Source organism: Ptiloglossa arizonensis, chromosome 2, assembly GCF_051014685.1.
Source record: "Ptiloglossa arizonensis isolate GNS036 chromosome 2, iyPtiAriz1_principal, whole genome shotgun sequence".
Classification (NCBI taxonomy): Eukaryota; Metazoa; Arthropoda; class Insecta; order Hymenoptera; family Colletidae; genus Ptiloglossa; species Ptiloglossa arizonensis.
This window is the reverse complement of record NC_135049.1, coordinates 8,747,621-8,767,045: the sequence shown is the minus strand read 5'-3', so window position 1 is coordinate 8,767,045 and position 19,425 is coordinate 8,747,621. Positions and strand designations below refer to the sequence as shown.

Below are 19,425 nucleotides of genomic sequence, written 5' to 3'. Positions count from 1 at the left end.
TCTTTAATAATTTTGTACATAAATGAAATTTATACTTACACAATTATTTACTAAATATTTAAATAAGGAATTGTATTCATATACATTTAATTATATTTATATAAAGTTAATGTTGAAATATGGAGTTAATGATCAAATTCGGGTCAAAAATTATATAAAATAACTGTGCTCTATAATCATGTATAAGTAATCTATAAAAACTATACAAAAATGAAGCTCAAATCTATGATTATAATGAAATGAATAATAAACTACACAACTCTTGCAAATTTGATCTTATATATTTGCAAAACACAATTCTATTTATATAAATAAAATAAAAATAACAAAATGCAATCTCTTAATAAAATACCATCCTTTGGAGATGATACTTTACATGCCTGTATTCAAGCTGAAGTTAAAAATGCGAATTCTGTTTATAATGACAGTGATATAGACAAATATTTTAAAGATAGCACATTTCTTGCCAAGATAAAAGATAAGTCAAATGATGTTGACAAAATAAATCAGTCGAACCAAAATAATCTATTGCATACTTTAATCAAGACAAAAACTAGTTTAAATCAAGATTATTCGGAACTCGGAAAACTTAAGACAGATACTATTGCAAAGAAAAAATTTCATAGTAAAACTAATACATTAAAACAGTTAAAACTCAGAAGCATTACTTCCACAAATAGGAATTGTGATTTGTCTAAAATAGGTCAAGAAAATGTCAATACTAATTATGCAAAAAGTGATTTTTCATCAAATACGAATACACCATTAAAACAATGTGAAAAATCTAAATTTTTACATACTGATAACTACAATATCGAAAGATATGCTACACAAGATGTAATGAACAATATAACTGATATAAAGTCATCCAACACTAATATAACAGGAAGCAATGGTGAAATATCATCAATAACAAATCCTTCTATTTTTACTATTGCTACTCAAGAACGATACAAATTGGCTTCCTGGGGTTTACCTCAAAGTATTCTTCAGGTAACAGACTTAGTTTATCTTAAAAACAGTTATGAATTTTAAAAGTGTATATATTTGCTTTTTCTTTTTTACCTTTACTGTATGATATTTTTCCTAATGTAAATTACCTATTATTTTGGAAAACAGTAATTATATCTTACAGAAATATGAAGTACGAGGAATAAAAGATATGTTTGCTTGGCAAGTAGAATGTTTATCAAATCATAAAGTCATTGAAGAAAAACGTAATCTTGTATATTCAGCTCCAACATCAGCGGGAAAGACATTAGTGGCAGAGATTCTGATGATGAAAACAGTATTAGAAAGACAAAAAAAAGTAATATTTATTCTGCCATTTGTCTCTGTTGTTAGAGAAAAAATGTATTACTTTCAAGTATGATTCAAATAAATGTTTTTTATAATTAAGTCTTTGCACGAAGCAAATTTTAAACACTTTAATTTTATCATTGTAATTTGCTAGGATTTATTATCTGACAGTGGTATTAGAGTTGAGGGATTTATGGGTGGTACAGCCCAATCTAGAGGGTTTACAACTACTCATATCGCGATAGCAACCATTGAAAAAGCAAATTCTTTAATAAATCGTTTAATGGAAGAAAATGACTTAATAAATTTAGGGGCTGTAGTGATCGATGAATTACATCTTGTTGGTGATCCAAATCGAGGATACCTTCTTGAATTACTCCTAACAAAATTAAAGTATATGACTCTTAGGTAATTGGAACACATTTATTATTATTATTTATTAATTTGCTACTAGACGCTTGTCTAATGATCATGTATTACTTGCAGAATTAAGTACAGAAATTGACATTTTATTCTGTTACAGAAATGAAAATATTAATATACAACTCATTGGAATGTCTGCAACACTTCCAAATTTATCCATTTTAGCAGAGTGGTTGGATGCAGAACTATATAAAACAGAATTTAGACCAATACCTTTAAATGAACAATGCAAGGTACTCTTTTGCAGTTCATAAACACATAATTATTATGTAATTTAAAATTAATAGGAATATACTTTTTGTTTTTAGATTGATAAAAATATTTATGATAATAAATTACATCTTATTAGAAGTTTAATACCAATGGCAGAATTACCCATGGATTCAGATGATATTCTTCACCTGTGCATTGAAACAATATCTGATGGACATAGTGTATTGATCTTTTGTCCAACAAAAAATTGGTGTGAAAAATTAGCTGAACAAATAGCAGCTGCTTTTTTCAAACTAGGTTTATTTCATAATCTACAATTTGTATTTTTAATGTAGTTAAACAATTAATGTAGTTGATGATTGTGCCAATAAAAATGTTTATATTTAAGAATTAATAATGAACTAAATGAATATTTTCTTTCATAGGTGAGAAAAATGCACAACTTGGGCAAATTTTAAGACAACAATTAGATTCCACATTAATCTCTGAAACATTAGAGCAATTAAAACGTAGTCCTATAGGTTTAGACAATGTACTAAGAAACACAGTTTCATTTGGAATTGCTTTTCATCACGCTGGTCTTACAATGGATGAACGTGATATTATAGAAGGATCATTCAGGTACTTAATTTACTTGATTTTAGTACCACTACTTTAAAAAATTTTATTAAATATCAGTTTCTTTAGATCAGGATCTTTGAGAGTTCTTATTGCAACATCAACTTTAAGTAGTGGAGTAAATTTACCAGCAAGAAGGGTAATTGTAAGATCTCCAATGTTTAGTGGTAAATTGCTGAATTGTCTTACCTATAAACAAATGATAGGTCGCGCAGGTAGAATGGGGAAAGATACAGCAGGTGAAACCAAATAATAAAGCAAAATAAATTTTCTTCTATATATTTAAAGTGTAAAGTTATTTATTCTCACAGGCGAAAGTATACTCATATGTAAATTGAATGAACGAAAAGCAGCTGAAATGTTATTGTCAGCTACTTTGGAACCCATTGAATCTTGTCTTCAAGACTCAGGACCTTTAATTCGAGCTCTTTTGGAAGCTATAGCTAGTGAAGTTGTATACACTCCTTCAGATCTTGAATTGTACACTAAATGTACCTTACTAAATTTTAGTAATGAAGACAATTCAAAACATCCTTCAAATGAAGCAATTAAGTTTTTAATAAACAATGAATTCTTATTGTATGTATATTAGTAAAAATAAGTCAAATTTTTCTATTAATTAAAATATACTATCTTTATACTTAATGTATCGTAATATTATCTAGATTACAAAAAACAGAAGAAGGACATAGATGGGTAGCTACAGCATTTGGAAAAGCATGTTTAGCAGCTTCTATACCACCTAGAGATGGTTTGTTTTTACTTGAAGAGCTTCAGAAAGCAAGACGATGCTTTGTTTTGGATACAGAATTACACGTGATATATTTAGTAACACCTCTCAATTCTGGAAATCAGATAGGGAGTATTGATTGGATGACCTTCCTAGAATTGTGGAAAATACTTTCGGAAAGTGAACGCAGAGTTGGTGAACTTGTTGGTGTAGAAGAGCGATTTTTAACATCAGCTATTAAGGGCGTCGTACGACAGGGAAAATCAGTAATTCTCAACTAATATATACAATTTAATTATTCTGGAATAATGTAGGTCGTATTTACTACAATATTTTATTTCCAGCTTAATATACATAAAAGATTCTATACTGCATTGGCTTTACACGATTTAGTTCGTGAAGTCCCTCTTAACTTGGTTTGTAAAAAATATGGCTGTTGCCGTGGAGTTCTTCAAACCTTACAACAGTCCGCTTCTACATTTGCTGGTAATGTCTTTTGTATTCATACTTTTTATATAATATACATCGTTGTTTTTATATATATACTCAATTTTATCTATAGGAATGGTTACACAATTTTGTAAACAACTGGGCTGGGACTGTATGGAATTGTTAGTTTCCCAGTTTCAAACACGATTACAGTTTGGTGTGTGTAGGGAATTATTGGATCTATTACGTCTTCCAATGTTAAATGGATTGCGTGCTAGAAATCTTTATAAACAAGGAATCACATGTGTAGCAGATTTAGCTAGTGCTAACGAACTTGATGTTGAACGTATATTATATAAAGCACTTCCATTTGAAAGGTATAATTTTAACAGAAATATTTTAATAATTTGCTACATTCATAATAACAGTTTTTAAACTTTTTTACTAACAAATTTATATTTTAGTGGAAAAGAACAAGATGGTGAACACGAATTGGAAGCCATGCAACGAAATAAAATGAGGACAATATTTGTTACTGGAAAAGATGGTTTAACACCTCATGAGGCTGCAATTATATTAGTGCATGAAGCTAGAGTATTGATTCAGGTATATGATTATTATTTACAAAAATAGTTTACTTTTAATTACTTTAAAGCTCAATAGTCTTGTTAATTAATTACAGAATGAGCTGAATCTACAGGATATGTCATGGAGACAAAATGAACCATCTGTTATTAGAGATCAATCTCATATAGTAACAAATTTACAAATTCAAGATACATTTCAGAGTACAGATGCACAAACAAGTGTTAAATTTTCTCTATGTAACAATTCGCAAATTATAGATCACACAGATAATAATATGCTCCAAAATAAACATGTACATAAATCATGTTCAACAGTTCCTGAAACTATTACTTGTACTAATCAAAAGAAAAACTTATTAGATAACAAATCGTGTAAAAGTCAAGTTAATACAAATGTCGTAAAAAATGTTAAAGATCCTGAAAGTACTCTGGAAGAGGAAAAATTCGAAATTAATATAAACGTCGCAGAAAATGTTGAAAATTTTAAGTATAATCTAGAAAAAAATACAGTTGAAGAAAGTAAGAATGATGATATAAAACTTACTGATCAGTTACTACAAATAGAGATTCCAGAATTTTTAGATACTACAACTGCAAAACTTTCCCTTGATTTCTTTGAAGACAGTAGTTTTAAAATAATGCATGATTCACAAAAAAGAAACGATAGTGAATCATTGATCGATTTTAAACACAGTAAGAAAAATCAAACTCAAAATTTTGCTTTTCAAAATTCAGTCGACAACATACAGAATTCTCAAAACGTAAATAATATAGCAATTAAGGAAATGAGAACCTCAGATAGAATAGATAATGGAACATCACTTTATGAAAATGCAATTACACAAACACCCAATTTTAATAATGATATAAAACTAAGAGTTTCAAACAGCTCCAGTTTATTTGATGATAGTTTGAATCTTGACACACAAATTTGTAACGTTCTTGAGCAAAATATCATTGATTCCTTGCATTTCTCAGAATTTGAGGAAACTAAATTATCTAAACTCAAACTAACAATGGAAAGTAAAGAAAACAGAAAGTTGCAGACCACTCAAAATATTAATCAACAAACGTGGACAGAAAAAACTATAAAAAATAATCATATAAATAAGAATTTTGTGGATTTTACGGCAAAACAGAATACACTGTCATGGCAAGATGATTCTTGGAATGAGTCACAAAAAATAACAGAAAAGTTGAATCAAGTTAATGATAAAAATAATGAAGAAATATCGGTTGACCGTAATATCAGACATACAAAGAATACAAACATTCAGCACATTGTGGAAATTGCTGAGACAAGTAATAATACTCTAGACATGAAGAAAAGACATACAAAATTTGAAAAATCTACGAACATCCCTCTTGATCTAAAAAAAGTATCACACAAACGCAGATTTCAAGATGTATCATCCGAAAAATCACCTGTGGCAAATATAATTGTTTTTAATAAAAATCGTGCAGCATCATTAGATTCAAACAAATCAGATTCTGATGATATTATTATTGCTTCACAAAATATGAATTCACCAGCGGCAAGTATTAAAATTCGAGCAAAATTAAATTCCGAAAGGAAACAAAAAATATTCACTCAAAAAGTGTCTAATCGCGTGTTAAATGATGTTACAAAATTTACAAGTTCTACTTCAAACATAATACAAGTCGAAAAATGTAATATTAAACCAAAATTGAAGCAAATACTTACAAAAAATATACTAGATAAAGATTGTAGTACAGATAGTATAATTTCAAACTCAGATGAAGGTACCCCTATAAAATCGGCAAAAATCTTACACAAATCTAAACTTAGTGTAAAAAAGATACAAAAAAATCCTGAAACATGCCTACAGGCTAAAAAGATTGTGGATAATATAAATGAAACAATGAATTGGAATACATTAAATATTATAAAAGTTGGAAGTGATAGGGGAACATTTAATTTATTCAAACGTGAAGTAATGCAAAAACAATGTATTGCTCTAGCTTTAAGTTGTGAAATGTATAGTGATAATATAAATAATATAGGCTCCAGAATTATTAGCTCCATCAATAGCGAAAGGAAGAAAAGATCTAAAAAAGTAGACAATTATGTTCATGCAGATAAAAAGGTTTCTGGTGCAGCTATTTCTTGGGAAAGCAATATTGCATATTATATTTCTTTCTCTAATGAGCAAGGTATTTAAAATTATGTTAATATCAACTTTCATTTTTGAAAATGACTAAAATAGTATTCCTCCAGATTTAAAAATTTCAAGCAAAGAACAAATGAAGCTATTAAAAGAATTACTTGGAAATTCACATTTAAATGTAAAATGTTTTGCAACAAAAGAAATATTTAAAACTTTATATGAATGTTGTGGTATATCTGCAAGTTGCAAATTTTTAGACCCAAAAGTAGCAACCTGGCTACATGATGGTAAAATACATGAAAAAACTTTTAATGAAATGGTAAAGAATGCATATAAGTTTCAATTTTATTTACAATTCTAAATATATACAATCTAAATAAACTTATATAGTATTGTATAGTAATATTGTATATTTTTTTTAAATATTTAAATTGTAAATAGGTAAAAGAATATTTTCCTCAAGGATGCTTCATAACAAAACGAATAGATACATGTTCTAGTACAGGACCTGGATTAAATATCAAAAGTACAATGCCAGGAGAATTCAGAGCATCTGCAGAAGCTGTACTTACATGGTACATGACAGACAGTCTTTTGGAAAAATTAAAACAATTAAGTTCGACATTACTATACATGTTTAAAGGTAATTAATTTTATGTATTTGAAATTATTTTAATTTATTATAATATTTTATTGTATTTTATGTATTTACTTATTTTATTAAAATCTTAAATCTATTTTTAGATATTGAAATGAAAACAGTGACCTTACTAGCTTGCATGGAGTTAACTGGTTTTGGTGTATCTTTAAAATCATTACAAGATTTATCTTCTGTTATTCATGAAGAAATGATATCGTTACAAGAACGAGCATATGCATTGTCTGGAAAAAAGTTCAATTTTTCTTCATCTAAAGAAATTAGCCAGGTTTGTAAATATATTTTTAAAGTGCATATTTATTCAAGTAATTATTTTAATCTAACTATTAAATATTTAATTGTTTAGATTTTAGGTTTATATAAAGGAAAAAAAGTTAGTGTCAACAAAGCTGTATTAGGACAATCTGATCATCCAATATCCAATCTAATTATGTCATGGCGTAAATTAAATACAACTCAATCTAAAGTATGTATGTGTAGTAAAGGGTAGAATTGGAAAGTAAAAACTATTTCCTAAAATTATATCTGTAAGGTGTCTTAAAAACACCGTAAAATATGTATTATAATCAAATAATTCAAAGTAACATATTAAATGAAAATTTAATAAAATTAAATTTAAATTTATTAAATTCTTTTTTGTTTCATAGATTGTACATCCAATATTGAATTTGGCACAACACACTTCCCGTATTCATGGTAATTGCGTTACATGCACATTAACAGGTAGAATTTCCATGTATGAACCAAATTTACAAAACGTACCAAAGGATTTTAATTCCGAAGACAATAATTTTGTGATAAGTGTCCGAATGGCATTTGTACCTGCTATAGGCAATATTATGTTGTCAGCAGACTATTGTCAACTTGAATTAAGAATATTGGCTCATTTTTCAAAAGATAAAACATTATGTGATATTATGTGGAAGCCAGGTGATATTTTTAAAAATATTGCAGCAAAATGGAATCATGTATCTGAAGATCAGGTATACGAAATGTGAAAAATATAGTTTATTGTTCGAAGTACGTTTCAATGATTTATCATTTATAAAGTTTCGTTAATAGGTCGACGATAAAATGCGTCAACATACAAAGCAATTATGTTACGGAATGATTTACGGCATGGGAGTAAAAACATTAGCCGAAAATTTGTGTGTAGATGAAATTAAAGCCAAAGAATTTTTAGAATGTTTTATGAACGCATATCCAGGTATATCTAAATGGTTAAGCAGTGTTTCTGAAGAAGCACGTATAAATGGATATACAACAACTATTTTAGAAAGACGTAGAGTGCTTCCTGGATTGACAAGCACAAATTCAGCAGAAAAATGTAATATTATTTTTTAGTAGTAAAATATTCAATATTAATTATCTACTAATTAAAAACCGTTTTATTAAAATTTTTTTAAATTCCTATAATAAAATTATTGTAATTTATTTATTGTACAGCACAAGCAGAACGTCAAGCAGTGAATACTAAAGTTCAGGGTTCTGCAGCAGATATTGTAAAAAAAGCAATGGTAAATATTGAAGAAAGAATGCGATTTGAATTTCCAACTTCAGCAACAATTATGCCCACTGTTTGTCCTACACGTAAATTAAGAAGCAATAGTAGAGAAGCACAACAAAAAGGTGGTTATTTTGTATTACAACTGCATGATGAACTACTGTATGAGGTAAGCATTCAGTAACATTCTATTCATTCCACACTATTTGATTATATGAAATATAATATATAAACATTAAACCCTTTGATTAAACAAATTTTCATTTTTAAAGAAATATAAAAAATTTCTTCATACTAGGTAAATGCAAACGACTTACGACAAGTTGCAACAATAGTAAAAGAATCAATGGAGCAAGTATACCAACTTGCAATACCATTACCTGTAAAGCTTAAAGTTGGACCTGCTTGGGGGGATCTTTCTGAATATAATTTTTAACATTGATGTGTTTAATTTTATCATTAATGATAATAATCTAATCATGTTTTATATTTACCCTTTTTAGTATAGATTTTCAATCAATCATATTTCACTATTTAAAATGTTATTTATTAAATTTCCAATGTTATATGTTTTTGCATACATTTGTAATTATATGAATTTTACATATTTACACTGTATTTTGTTATACCATAATGTAAAATAATGAATTTTATATTTCAATTGCATAAATAATATATATTATTAATGATTGTACATCACAGAAACAAGCAAAATTATTTCATGTAGAAAGCTTAAGTATAAAAAATACTTTTTTATTATAGTAATTTTTTCTGAGTATTGATAATTGCTCAATATTTATTGCTATGTTCAATTTTACTATATTAATTAATTGAGGTAGAAAGCGTAAGTAACATAAAGTTTAAGGATATTGTATGAAAAATATTTAAATAGGAATTTATTTTTTATATTTTCATATATCAATCATACTATTGTATTTATAAAAATGCACAAATGAAATTTGTATAATACTATTAAATTGTACAGTAAATAAAAAGATTTTAGGTATTTAATATTCTATAGTAATGTATGTAATGGTAATCCTATGAACAAATATGTTATATTATAGACCATTGTAAAAATAATGTTTGTTAAATTGTATCACAAGGCGGTGCCAGTGATTGATGTAGTTTTGTTACAGCTGTTTGTACTATCTGTTGAAAAGTCTCATCTTCTTTGCTGGTTACTTCTAAATTCAGTAAATCTATGTGTGCTTTTTTTCCATCAACAGTCACATATAGTTTTTCTCCTTTGAAAATTTTAGGTACTGAGTCTTCACCAAACATTTCCTGAAGCATTTCTATTAAACATTCCTTGAAATGCATCCGATCCATTTTTGTAGGTGCTGGTAATACTTTAGGTGGCTGCTCCATCATTTCAGCTTGCAATATTGCAGTTAAAACAGAATCTGCATACATATCATTTACAGGTGTTGCAATCCATTCCATAGTTACAATTTTTCCATCAATTGTTACATCAACATTTTTAAATACACGTAATTTTTTATCGTCTACCACTTCTAAATTTCCAGCAATTTGTATTAGAAGATGTTTCAATACGGGTAATGATGCTGAAAAGTACACACTTTGTCTTTGAATAACTTGACTCATACTCATATCTGTATATTTTGATAAATCACATGGTGCTAACATATGATAATTGAAATTTCTCTTGACTAAAACTCCAGATAACGTCTGTCCTGGTTTTGGTGTTTCCATTGCTAATGTGCCCATTACTTTGGCAGTTTTTTCTCCTCTGAAGTATAACTCTACAGCAACTGTATTTCTAGGATTATGTATCTCCATTGTTGTACTAGGATCATCTTCATATTCACGTTGTAAAGCAGCTTTCAATCTTCCCATTTCATTTTGCTCTCCATGCACAAGCACAACATGTGGTGGTTTTAAAATACGTATAAATTCTGAAGTCTGTTGGTAATCTGTGTGTGCTGAAAATGATATATAATCTACAGACATCTTCAATGGTAACTTTTGTCCAGACATAGTTGTAATCTCTTCTGGTTCTGATAAAATAGTCTTGGCTAATGTTCCTTCCACACAATAACCAGCTATAATTACTCCATTTTTTGCATCTGTACACCATGATTCAAATAATTCTCTCGACAAACCACTTTGCATCATACCAGGAGAAGCCATCACTACACATGGACCAATATCTTCAAAATGGTCAATACCTTTTAAATTCGAAATATGTTTAAATACAAAAGGATTATTGATGGCTATCTGCCTTCTAATTTTATCATTCATTGCATTTACATAAGTTTGATATACTGCCATACATTTCTTTGCTAAAGAAGAGGCATAATATATAGGAATTTCATGAAGTTCAGGATGTTGACTCCAATACTCATCTAAAATAAGCAGAAGTTCTTGTGCTCTGCCTAATGCAAATACAGGTATTAAACATCTTCCACCTCTGTTAACAATTTCATGAACTAAATTTGTAAATCTTCCTTCACGATCTTCTCTTTTTTCATGTATATGTGTACCATAAGTAGACTCAGTAATCAATACATCTGGATGAATATTTGGAATTTCAGCAGCCATTAAATGTCTGTCTTCTTGTCGACTAAAATCTCCTGTATACAAAATTTTAACACCTGCTATTTCTATCATAAACATTGCAGCACCCAATACATGACCAGCATTATATGCCCAAAATTTTATTCCAAACACATCTTTCTCTTCATGAAAATTAATTGTTTCTATTTTATCCATACTAGTTTCAAGATCTGATTCAGTATATAACATCTGTTCTGTTGCAATATTACTTACTTTAATATAATCAGACAATAGCCAACGATAAATGGCTTTTGTAGCATGTGTCATAAAACATCGTCCTTTAAAACTGGTCTTTTGTAGAAACCATGGCAATGCTCCACAATGATCCAAATGAAAATGAGAAATTAATAGCAAATCAATTTCATCCGCTTCTACTAAGTCTACAAATGGTAATGCATCCATTCCAGATAAACCAGGATGAATACCACAGTCTAACATAATTTTTTTTCCTTTGAATTCCAACATAATACAAGATCTTCCTACTTCTTGGCCTGCACCAAGTGGTCTAATTGACAATAGGTCGCTTTCTTCAGCTGGCACTTGTGTATCTGGTTTTCTTTTTGTAGACATCTTTTTATATGATTATAACTATCACGTAATCATTAAAATAGAATAAACATAAAATTATGTTTTTATAATTTTGTGTTTTTGACACTTGTGTATTGTATTCTCATACATGAGTTTGTAAGGTTATGTGCAAAACAATGCACATATCTGCCCTTGTTTATAAATATTGTATGAACATATCATATTTTTGCATCTTAAAGAAAAAATAAATGTTCTTTTACAATACCAATTTGTATATAAAACCGGAATGAAGGTTAAAAATTTATTTTACTGATTCAATAATTAATATGTGTGAAAGATATTTGCAATAAAGTCACATAAAACGGATTAATGTTAGCCTTGACTATTTGTGTTTTAAAAATAAACAAATAACATTAATGTTTAAGACGATAACATTTAACCGCGGCTTTTTGAACGTAACCTACACTACGTATGTATATAGAAACAACCATCAACATAGTCTTTCCAACATAGTTTTCCATGGCACCTGTAATGCGGTAAGCATTCGTATACCTGAAAGTCTATATAAAAGTATACATATATATGTATGTATATACACAAATATATAAATGATACATAAAATATAAATACTTTTATATTTATACATTATGCAAAATTGTAATTTATGTATAAACATATCTTCGTGCAATAGTGACAGCATTTATTCGGACAAGATGTAAACTAAAATGTTCTACATAATTCAGTAATGATTAAGAAATATTAAGTAGAAATAGAAACTGACAGTTTAAAAAAAATGCAGTTAAAAAAAACTCCATAAATATGCATTATAGATATGTAATTCGCATATAGATTACAATCGAAAAATAATTAGCAAGAATGTCATTCTAGCTCAATTTCGATGTAAATATCAAGTATATATAGTTTATTATAATAACACCATGAAGTAAAATAATATATTATATCTTTTTAAAAAAGAAGATCGTATTTAAATAAACAAATATATCTTGAAAGCGTAAAATATTTAACGATATATAAATCTGTAGTAACAAAATGTATGTATAATATTTGGCCAACGTATTCTATTATTGTGCTCATGAAGGATAATCATATATTATCTTCATTATTACTTTAAAATTTAATATAAAATTGTTTAAACATACAGGTAACTTTCGTATAACGCGGATATTTTATTTCATGGAAATGCAGCGTTATATAAATCGTGTAATGCGAGGTTCAGATCTAACGGAAAAAACGTCATTGGGTTCCAAGTTTTTTAAAAATTGTTTTAAGTATTTTTAAAAATGATATAAACAATATTATCGTGATAAACAGTAATATATTTTTTTTTAATTCAGGTAATTCACATAAATTAACATTAACATAGTTTGTTAAAATTACAAATAAAATATAAACTGCATTCTACATAACGCATAAAAAGTAAAAATTTCAAACATATAACATTATTATATGTTTTTTTATAAATATTTTTAATGATTTGTGTAACACAATTTTTATGAGAATAATAACATGCATAATAATGTGTATTGTAATAAATACATGTAATAAATATTGTAATAAATACAATACACATGTATTTACCTCTGCAATTGTTTGTTCTAGATTTCTGAGACAAAAAGTTTATGTAAGTATTACAGAGTCAATATAATTACTATTATATGTAGATACGTATTTACAAGAAACTAAAATCTACTAATTATAAGAAAATTTCATTTACTTTAATTTTTATTTCGAATCTAGAAAATGACGCGACTATCTGATTGTAGTTTTTGGACTAAAGCAATAACCATAGACAACGTACAGAATAGACGTTTTATTTTACGTGAAGTGCACTCTAAACCACCGATTTTACACGTGATCAATACTTTAGTTCGTGTGATCACTTCCATAAGTGATATTCTAATTTTTGTTTATGACATATCTGTCCAATCTATGAAAAGCACGCTTGCTACATAGATGTTTGTAAAATATTTTTAATTTAACCAATTCAAGTAAAAGATAATTTTCTATATCTTATACTCTTTTATGTGTACAATCATTTTGTTATGTGGAATAATATTTTTTTAAATAAATACTATTCATCAGATTTATTTTCTTTTTGATGTACATTTTTACTCATGAATGCAATTGAAATTGAATATCTAATATCAAGAAAATAATACATGTACACTTACGAGTATTACTTTGTCACCTCTTCAAAGAAAAATCACTAGCTTCGCACCAACCAACATCCATCTTTCTTATTGATACGTGTTTTGATTGATGCAAAGTCAGTGACTTTCTCTTTAAGCGAAAATCAATTAATGCTGCATGTATACATGTAAGACTGATAACAAACTTCACATCTGTAACGTACAAAATAATGTGTGTGAATATTTTTTAGACCGTACACAAAGTATTGCTTTGATAATAAAGTAAATCGATGATAATCAACATGCCGATTATTGATTTAAATTTTAATCAGTAAGTTGATGTAATTATGTAATGCATACAATTTCTCTTGCTAAATATTATGCTATATTTGTTTATGAAATAAATTCTAATATGTAAACATACATTACTTTGTAGTCAACATTTTTGTAATCGTCATTATATATTCAGTAACTTTTCGGCATTCAGTGTTTGGTCAAGTGAATTCAATTTTTCGCGGGATGTTTATATTTCTGTTTCACTCTAATGCCGATTACGTAGTATTCTATCAATGCGGAACATGGATTATATTAGTAGCCTAACGGATTATTGCCCAAGCCAACGTGATTCTCCGTAAATTGCTATACAATTTGAACCTGTTTTGTTATATGACGATATCTGAGTACATCTATCTTCAAGTTTAAAGTTCATGTGTGATATGAGTACGTAATGTGTGAATATGTAATTTATAATTGTGACGGATATTAAATGTTTCATTATATTTTATGATTGAATTTTGTTCATTATCCAAATACATTTGATTACATAATCATTTTTTTAAACCTTAAAGGAAAATTTTAGATGGCACTGTCAACTTTAAGCAAATGCACATACAAATACACATACATATATATTTGTACATGTAGTGCCTAATTAAATGAATTGAGCGACTTTGTTCTCACCTGAATTTGTTTGAATGTAACGATTGTTACAGGTAATAATCTTGGAAGAACAATTTTGATCATCGTGTTATAATTAAATTTTTTATAAGACGATATCGATGTAGTCTCTATTACATAATATGTTATAACATACTCATTGTTTAACTATATATTAATTCTCGTCTTTATTACGTGTTACAATTTTTATTTAAGATTTGGCAAATTCATAATGTTTATAAGCAACTTTTACACATTATGCAAAAAAATAGTATATTTTCATATGTCATTGTCATTCCATTTATATTATTTGATGTACAAAACAGTCAAACACTGTACACAACAATATCAATACTCGTTAGATTGGAACGATAAAGGTCATGAGCTCATAACAGTTCACTCTTACTTCACGTCAAAATAATACTTGTCTATAGTTATGGTCATACAGTCAAACATATCAAATATAGTTCTACATTTTTACATTTCAAATCACATTTTCTTCGCTCTACTATGATTGACATAAAATTAAGTTTAACAGTATTTATTCTTATATTAGTTTCATCTGATTGCAAAACGAAAACAGACCTTCGCGTGGAGTTGGTTCACGTGGTAAGTACGCATTGCGTTTTAACTTTGTATTGGTTGCAGTAGAACTTCGATTATCCGAACTGGTATGGAAAAAAATATACGATTTCAAGACAGGTTATTTGTTAAATAATATTCTGTGAACGAAACAAGACATGAATTAACAATCTTTTAACAGAGCTTTATTCTAGTCTGCGAGTTCTTTTGTTAAATTGAATACTTTTCTAATACGGTTATTTCAGTGGAGCTTCATTTCTGTTGTAGCTTTACTTAACGTTGTAACTCTTTGCTAATTTTGTCATTAACCATTTCGGTGCTGACAAACTACTACCTTGCTTCATTTTGTAAGAATTTCCTTAGATGACAATCCATTTTCTTGACAATTGTCTTAGATGACAGTTTATTTTCATGACAATTATCTTAGATGACACTATTCGGATAATCGAACGTACAAATTATTTACCTACAATTACTTAACAATTTAAAAAATCTATAATTAATTTTCTAACATCGAACATTCGCTTTATTAGTAACATTTACTTATTAGTAATTCGTACTGTTTACAATAGTACAATTTAATAATTTAATTTTTCATTCGATTTTTCTTCAATTGTAAAATTTTTTTTGTCTCACGTTCCGATCTGAATCGAAAGTTAGATAACCTGGAACCGATTTAATACATTTTTTCTATAAAATTGTTCAAATTTTACCAGTTGTTTAGACATGGAGAACGAACGCCACGCGAGAGAGAATTGTGGCCGAATGATACTTACAACGTGTCAACGTACCACCCATGGGGTCTGGGGCAGCTTACGAATGTAAGACTATATAGTACGAAGAAAGCGCGCGTAAATACGAAATGAATGTATGAGTAATCAATGATGTCCCGTTTTAGAAAGGAAAAATGAGAGAGTATCGTATTGGACAAATGTTACGAAGTCGCTATAACGAATTATTGGGCGATATTTATTCTCCTAGTGCTGTATACGCTTATAGCACGGATCACGATCGTACAAAAATGTCTCTGCAACTGGTCTTGGCTGCACTTTATCCTCCAGCTCCGGTACAAAAATGGAACGAAGCCTTACCATGGATGCCTATACCAACGCAGTATATGCCGGAGAAAGTAGATAATCTAATGAAACCGGATTTCTCTCCAGTGTAAGCGTCTTACTGAATAATGTCATTTTTTTATTGTTATGCAATTGGAAACCGCCAGAGATATCGAAAGCGGCATAGATTTTACGAAAATGATGGTCAGTGACTATCGTATAGTCAGGAATAGGCAAAGTTTTTTCATCTTTTGTAAAAAATATAAAAATTGTACGAAATTTTTACATACGTATTTTTTATAGGTATCTAGATGCGGTAAAGAAAACGAGACATTCGGAAGAGATTCGTAATAGAGTCTCAGTGTACGAAGATCTATTCAAGTTCCTGTCTGAGAAAACTGGTATAAATGTAACTGAATCGAGTCACGTGTATGAAATTTATAATGTACTCGTAGCACAGGTATCGGACTATTATTTAATTTGAGTTTCATTTAGCGTTATGTCGTTTGGATGTCCTTATACACTTATTCAAATAATTTTACAGGCCTGCATAAATCTCGGACGTCCAGAATGGTGCACCGATGAAATCTACAGTAAACTTCAGGATATTACGAAACTTGAATACAATATTCGTTCTTTCACACCGCAATTGAAACGATTGAACGGTGGTCCGCTTATCAAAAGATTTATCGAACACATGCAGTTCGACGTAGATAACGCTGATCTGCGAAAGATATACTTATATAGCGGGCATGAAACAAATATCGCAGGATTCGTGAGGGCTCACGGTTTTACACAGCCAGACCTGCCAGGTTATGGATGTGCGATTATTATAGAAAAATTGTCCAATCCAGCTGGCAAACAATTCATCAGGGTAATTTATTCAAAATAACGTATTAACGTACATCATTTATCTAATGTAGAAGCTCACAGTACACGGTGTTTTGGAGCAGGTGGTACCACCGGATAGGGATTGATTCGTCTGTACGTGTGCTATTCGATTTTGTTGACGTATTTGTTCATTGTTCATTATTTCTATTTATAATTATATTTGAGAACATAGATGGCGATATGGCATTGTACAGAGGAAAAAAGAATTCCGTGCAAGCGTATTATGTCAGACGTTATAGTTACCCTCCGCCAATATTTACCAATAATAATAGAGGTATAAAAAAGCGAATAAAGCGGCCCGATATACTATCGAAGGTCGTGTAGAGTTATTATTGAGAAAATTCGCAAGAAAAACGGCGAATCAAATTCGCAAACAATTAAACTTTGCATATAAATATGGGTCACTGTATGGAGAGATATGTTAATCAGGTTACATTGAATTGCATGCGTACGAAAATAATTTATTTCACATTGCCGATTTATTTTTTCACAAAGAATCAATTTCTGCTCGGTTGTATCCATCCGTCCTGAAGTACCCTGTATACAACGGTGCCTCTCTAATCACCGCGTAGTTATATCCGCTTTTTTAATTATACCGTAATAAGTCCCCACTATTTCTCAAGTCCATGTAACTATTAATTCGCAATCCGAGTCGGAAAAAGATCAACTGATCATTCAAGGCCACCATGAGACTTGTTCTTCTTCTTCACTCTCTTGTCTGCTGGAACTAGGCATGTGGTCTTTGTCCTTCAGACGGAGATACAAACTGTACTGTTAACTTAAAAAATGGAAGTTGTGTTTGACGTGATTTATAGTCGGGAAGTAATCTTGAACAGTCACTTTATTTTGAAATACAATGATTAAACGAAATCATATCCAATAACGCGAAGCAATAATTTTGAACAAATATTTTAAATTTATAATATAATTGGTTCATATATAGCATATATTTGTTTATCATTATTATCCTCTCGATATATGATATCTTTGTATAAGGTATCTTTATTAATATTCGTTATTTTTACTTTACTCCTTTTTCTCGTAACGTACGTAAGAAATAAATATTTACTTTCCTTATCTAAAATCAATTCATCATTAGTAAATAGAAATTTAATAACGTCTCGACAAAACAGTTTTTACCTTATTCTTAGCCACAGAATGTGCTACCCAAGTTTTCATGCAAACTTGTTAAATATCCTGTACATTTGTGATTTACATAAATCATGATCACATTATGTATTTGAAGTTATAAATACGTACGATAAACGCTAGGTATGCGCAATATCAATAAAGTACATTTGTTAGACTAATTTTTCTTTTTTTTTCAATCATCATTGTTTCATGATTTTAATGTCGCAAAAAGATTTGCAATTTTTTTTATCAATGGATTTCGTAATAATATATTTTCGGAATATGTCGATTATTTCCAAGGGCATTGTTTCAAATACAAACTGATTATTTTTTACGTTATATTATGGAATAAAATAACGTACATGTATTTCAAAATGAAGTATTCCCGAAAAAAAGATAACGCGTTATTTGAATTAATATTTCAAATAACGTTATCTCTAATATTCTAAATGTGCTCAGGTTTGGTATGGATTAAAGTGTTTATATAAAAGAAATATTAATATGCTTTTATTTTTCTTTATGTAATCATTTATTAAAATGCATTACTTTATCTGTTACTAGATGATTCTTTGGACCGGAATTACGGAAGAGTTTATACCTTATAAATTCGCTGGCTGCGACGAGATATGTCCAATGAATAAGTATTTGGAACTAGTTAAAGATGTTCTCCCATCGGAAGAAGAATTTCATCACAAATGGAGTTACCTATCGAAAGACGAACTACGAGAACTTTACGGAGAAAAAGTGAATTGTAACTAAATCGACCTGATTAAATCTAATTAGATTATTTAATTAAATAAATATAGTAAACAATTGAAATAGATTAATTAAAGATGCATGTAAACAATTTATTTTTTGTCGAGGGTATTGAAATGGAAATAAAAATATTTTAAATAGTAATGTTTAGATAAAAGAATTATTCCGACAATACTATGATTCCGATCGGTAGTAGATTGCATACAGAATAGAAAAATGTAAAGAA

At 28.8% G+C, this 19,425-nt stretch overlaps 3 protein-coding genes across 6 annotated transcripts; 2 read left to right on the top strand and 1 right to left on the bottom strand.

The window, feature by feature from the left end:
• Positions 1 to 255: 255 nt before the first annotated feature.
• Dnapol-theta (DNA polymerase theta) lies at positions 256 to 9,070 on the top strand (the record flags this gene model as incomplete). Its single annotated transcript, XM_076326752.1, is given in 22 exon segments — positions 256 to 993; positions 1,136 to 1,366; positions 1,454 to 1,707; positions 1,823 to 1,955; positions 2,031 to 2,232; positions 2,361 to 2,556; positions 2,623 to 2,792; positions 2,865 to 3,132; positions 3,219 to 3,549; positions 3,628 to 3,769; positions 3,846 to 4,089; positions 4,177 to 4,318; positions 4,395 to 4,677; positions 4,735 to 6,474; positions 6,539 to 6,747; positions 6,870 to 7,071; positions 7,173 to 7,354; positions 7,433 to 7,552; positions 7,734 to 8,069; positions 8,149 to 8,413; positions 8,533 to 8,759; positions 8,889 to 9,070. Coding segments are annotated over 22 exon segments (6,753 nt in total), but the record flags the coding sequence as incomplete, so codon positions are not given.
• Positions 9,071 to 9,471: 401 nt separating this feature from the next.
• Cpsf73 (cleavage and polyadenylation specificity factor 73) lies at positions 9,472 to 12,424 on the bottom strand. The gene is made up of 2 exons (XM_076327781.1): positions 12,329 to 12,424; positions 9,472 to 12,258 (listed from the first exon to the last, which is right to left on the bottom strand). The coding sequence occupies exon 2, from the start codon at positions 11,738 to 11,740 to the stop codon at positions 9,680 to 9,682; it is 2,061 nt and encodes a 686-aa protein (XP_076183896.1). The 5' UTR covers positions 11,741 to 12,258; positions 12,329 to 12,424; the 3' UTR covers positions 9,472 to 9,679.
• A 1,678-nt stretch (positions 12,425 to 14,102) lies between these two features.
• LOC143143904 (venom acid phosphatase Acph-1) lies at positions 14,103 to 19,344 on the top strand. Of its 4 annotated transcripts, none has more exons than XM_076305776.1 (7): positions 14,103 to 14,179; positions 15,341 to 15,393; positions 16,083 to 16,187; positions 16,265 to 16,530; positions 16,725 to 16,881; positions 16,966 to 17,295; positions 19,005 to 19,344. In XM_076305776.1, exons 4-7 carry the CDS (start codon positions 16,274 to 16,276, stop codon positions 19,200 to 19,202), a joined length of 942 nt encoding a protein of 313 aa, XP_076161891.1. In that variant the 5' UTR covers positions 14,103 to 14,179; positions 15,341 to 15,393; positions 16,083 to 16,187; positions 16,265 to 16,273; the 3' UTR covers positions 19,203 to 19,344. The 4 variants fall into 4 exon arrangements, with proteins under 4 accessions (XP_076161891.1, XP_076161890.1, XP_076161892.1 ...); XM_076305775.1 differs by lacking the exon at positions 14,103 to 14,179 and adding an exon at positions 14,344 to 14,568; XM_076305777.1 differs by lacking the exon at positions 14,103 to 14,179 and adding an exon at positions 14,786 to 14,840.
• Positions 19,345 to 19,425: the final 81 nt, after the last annotated feature.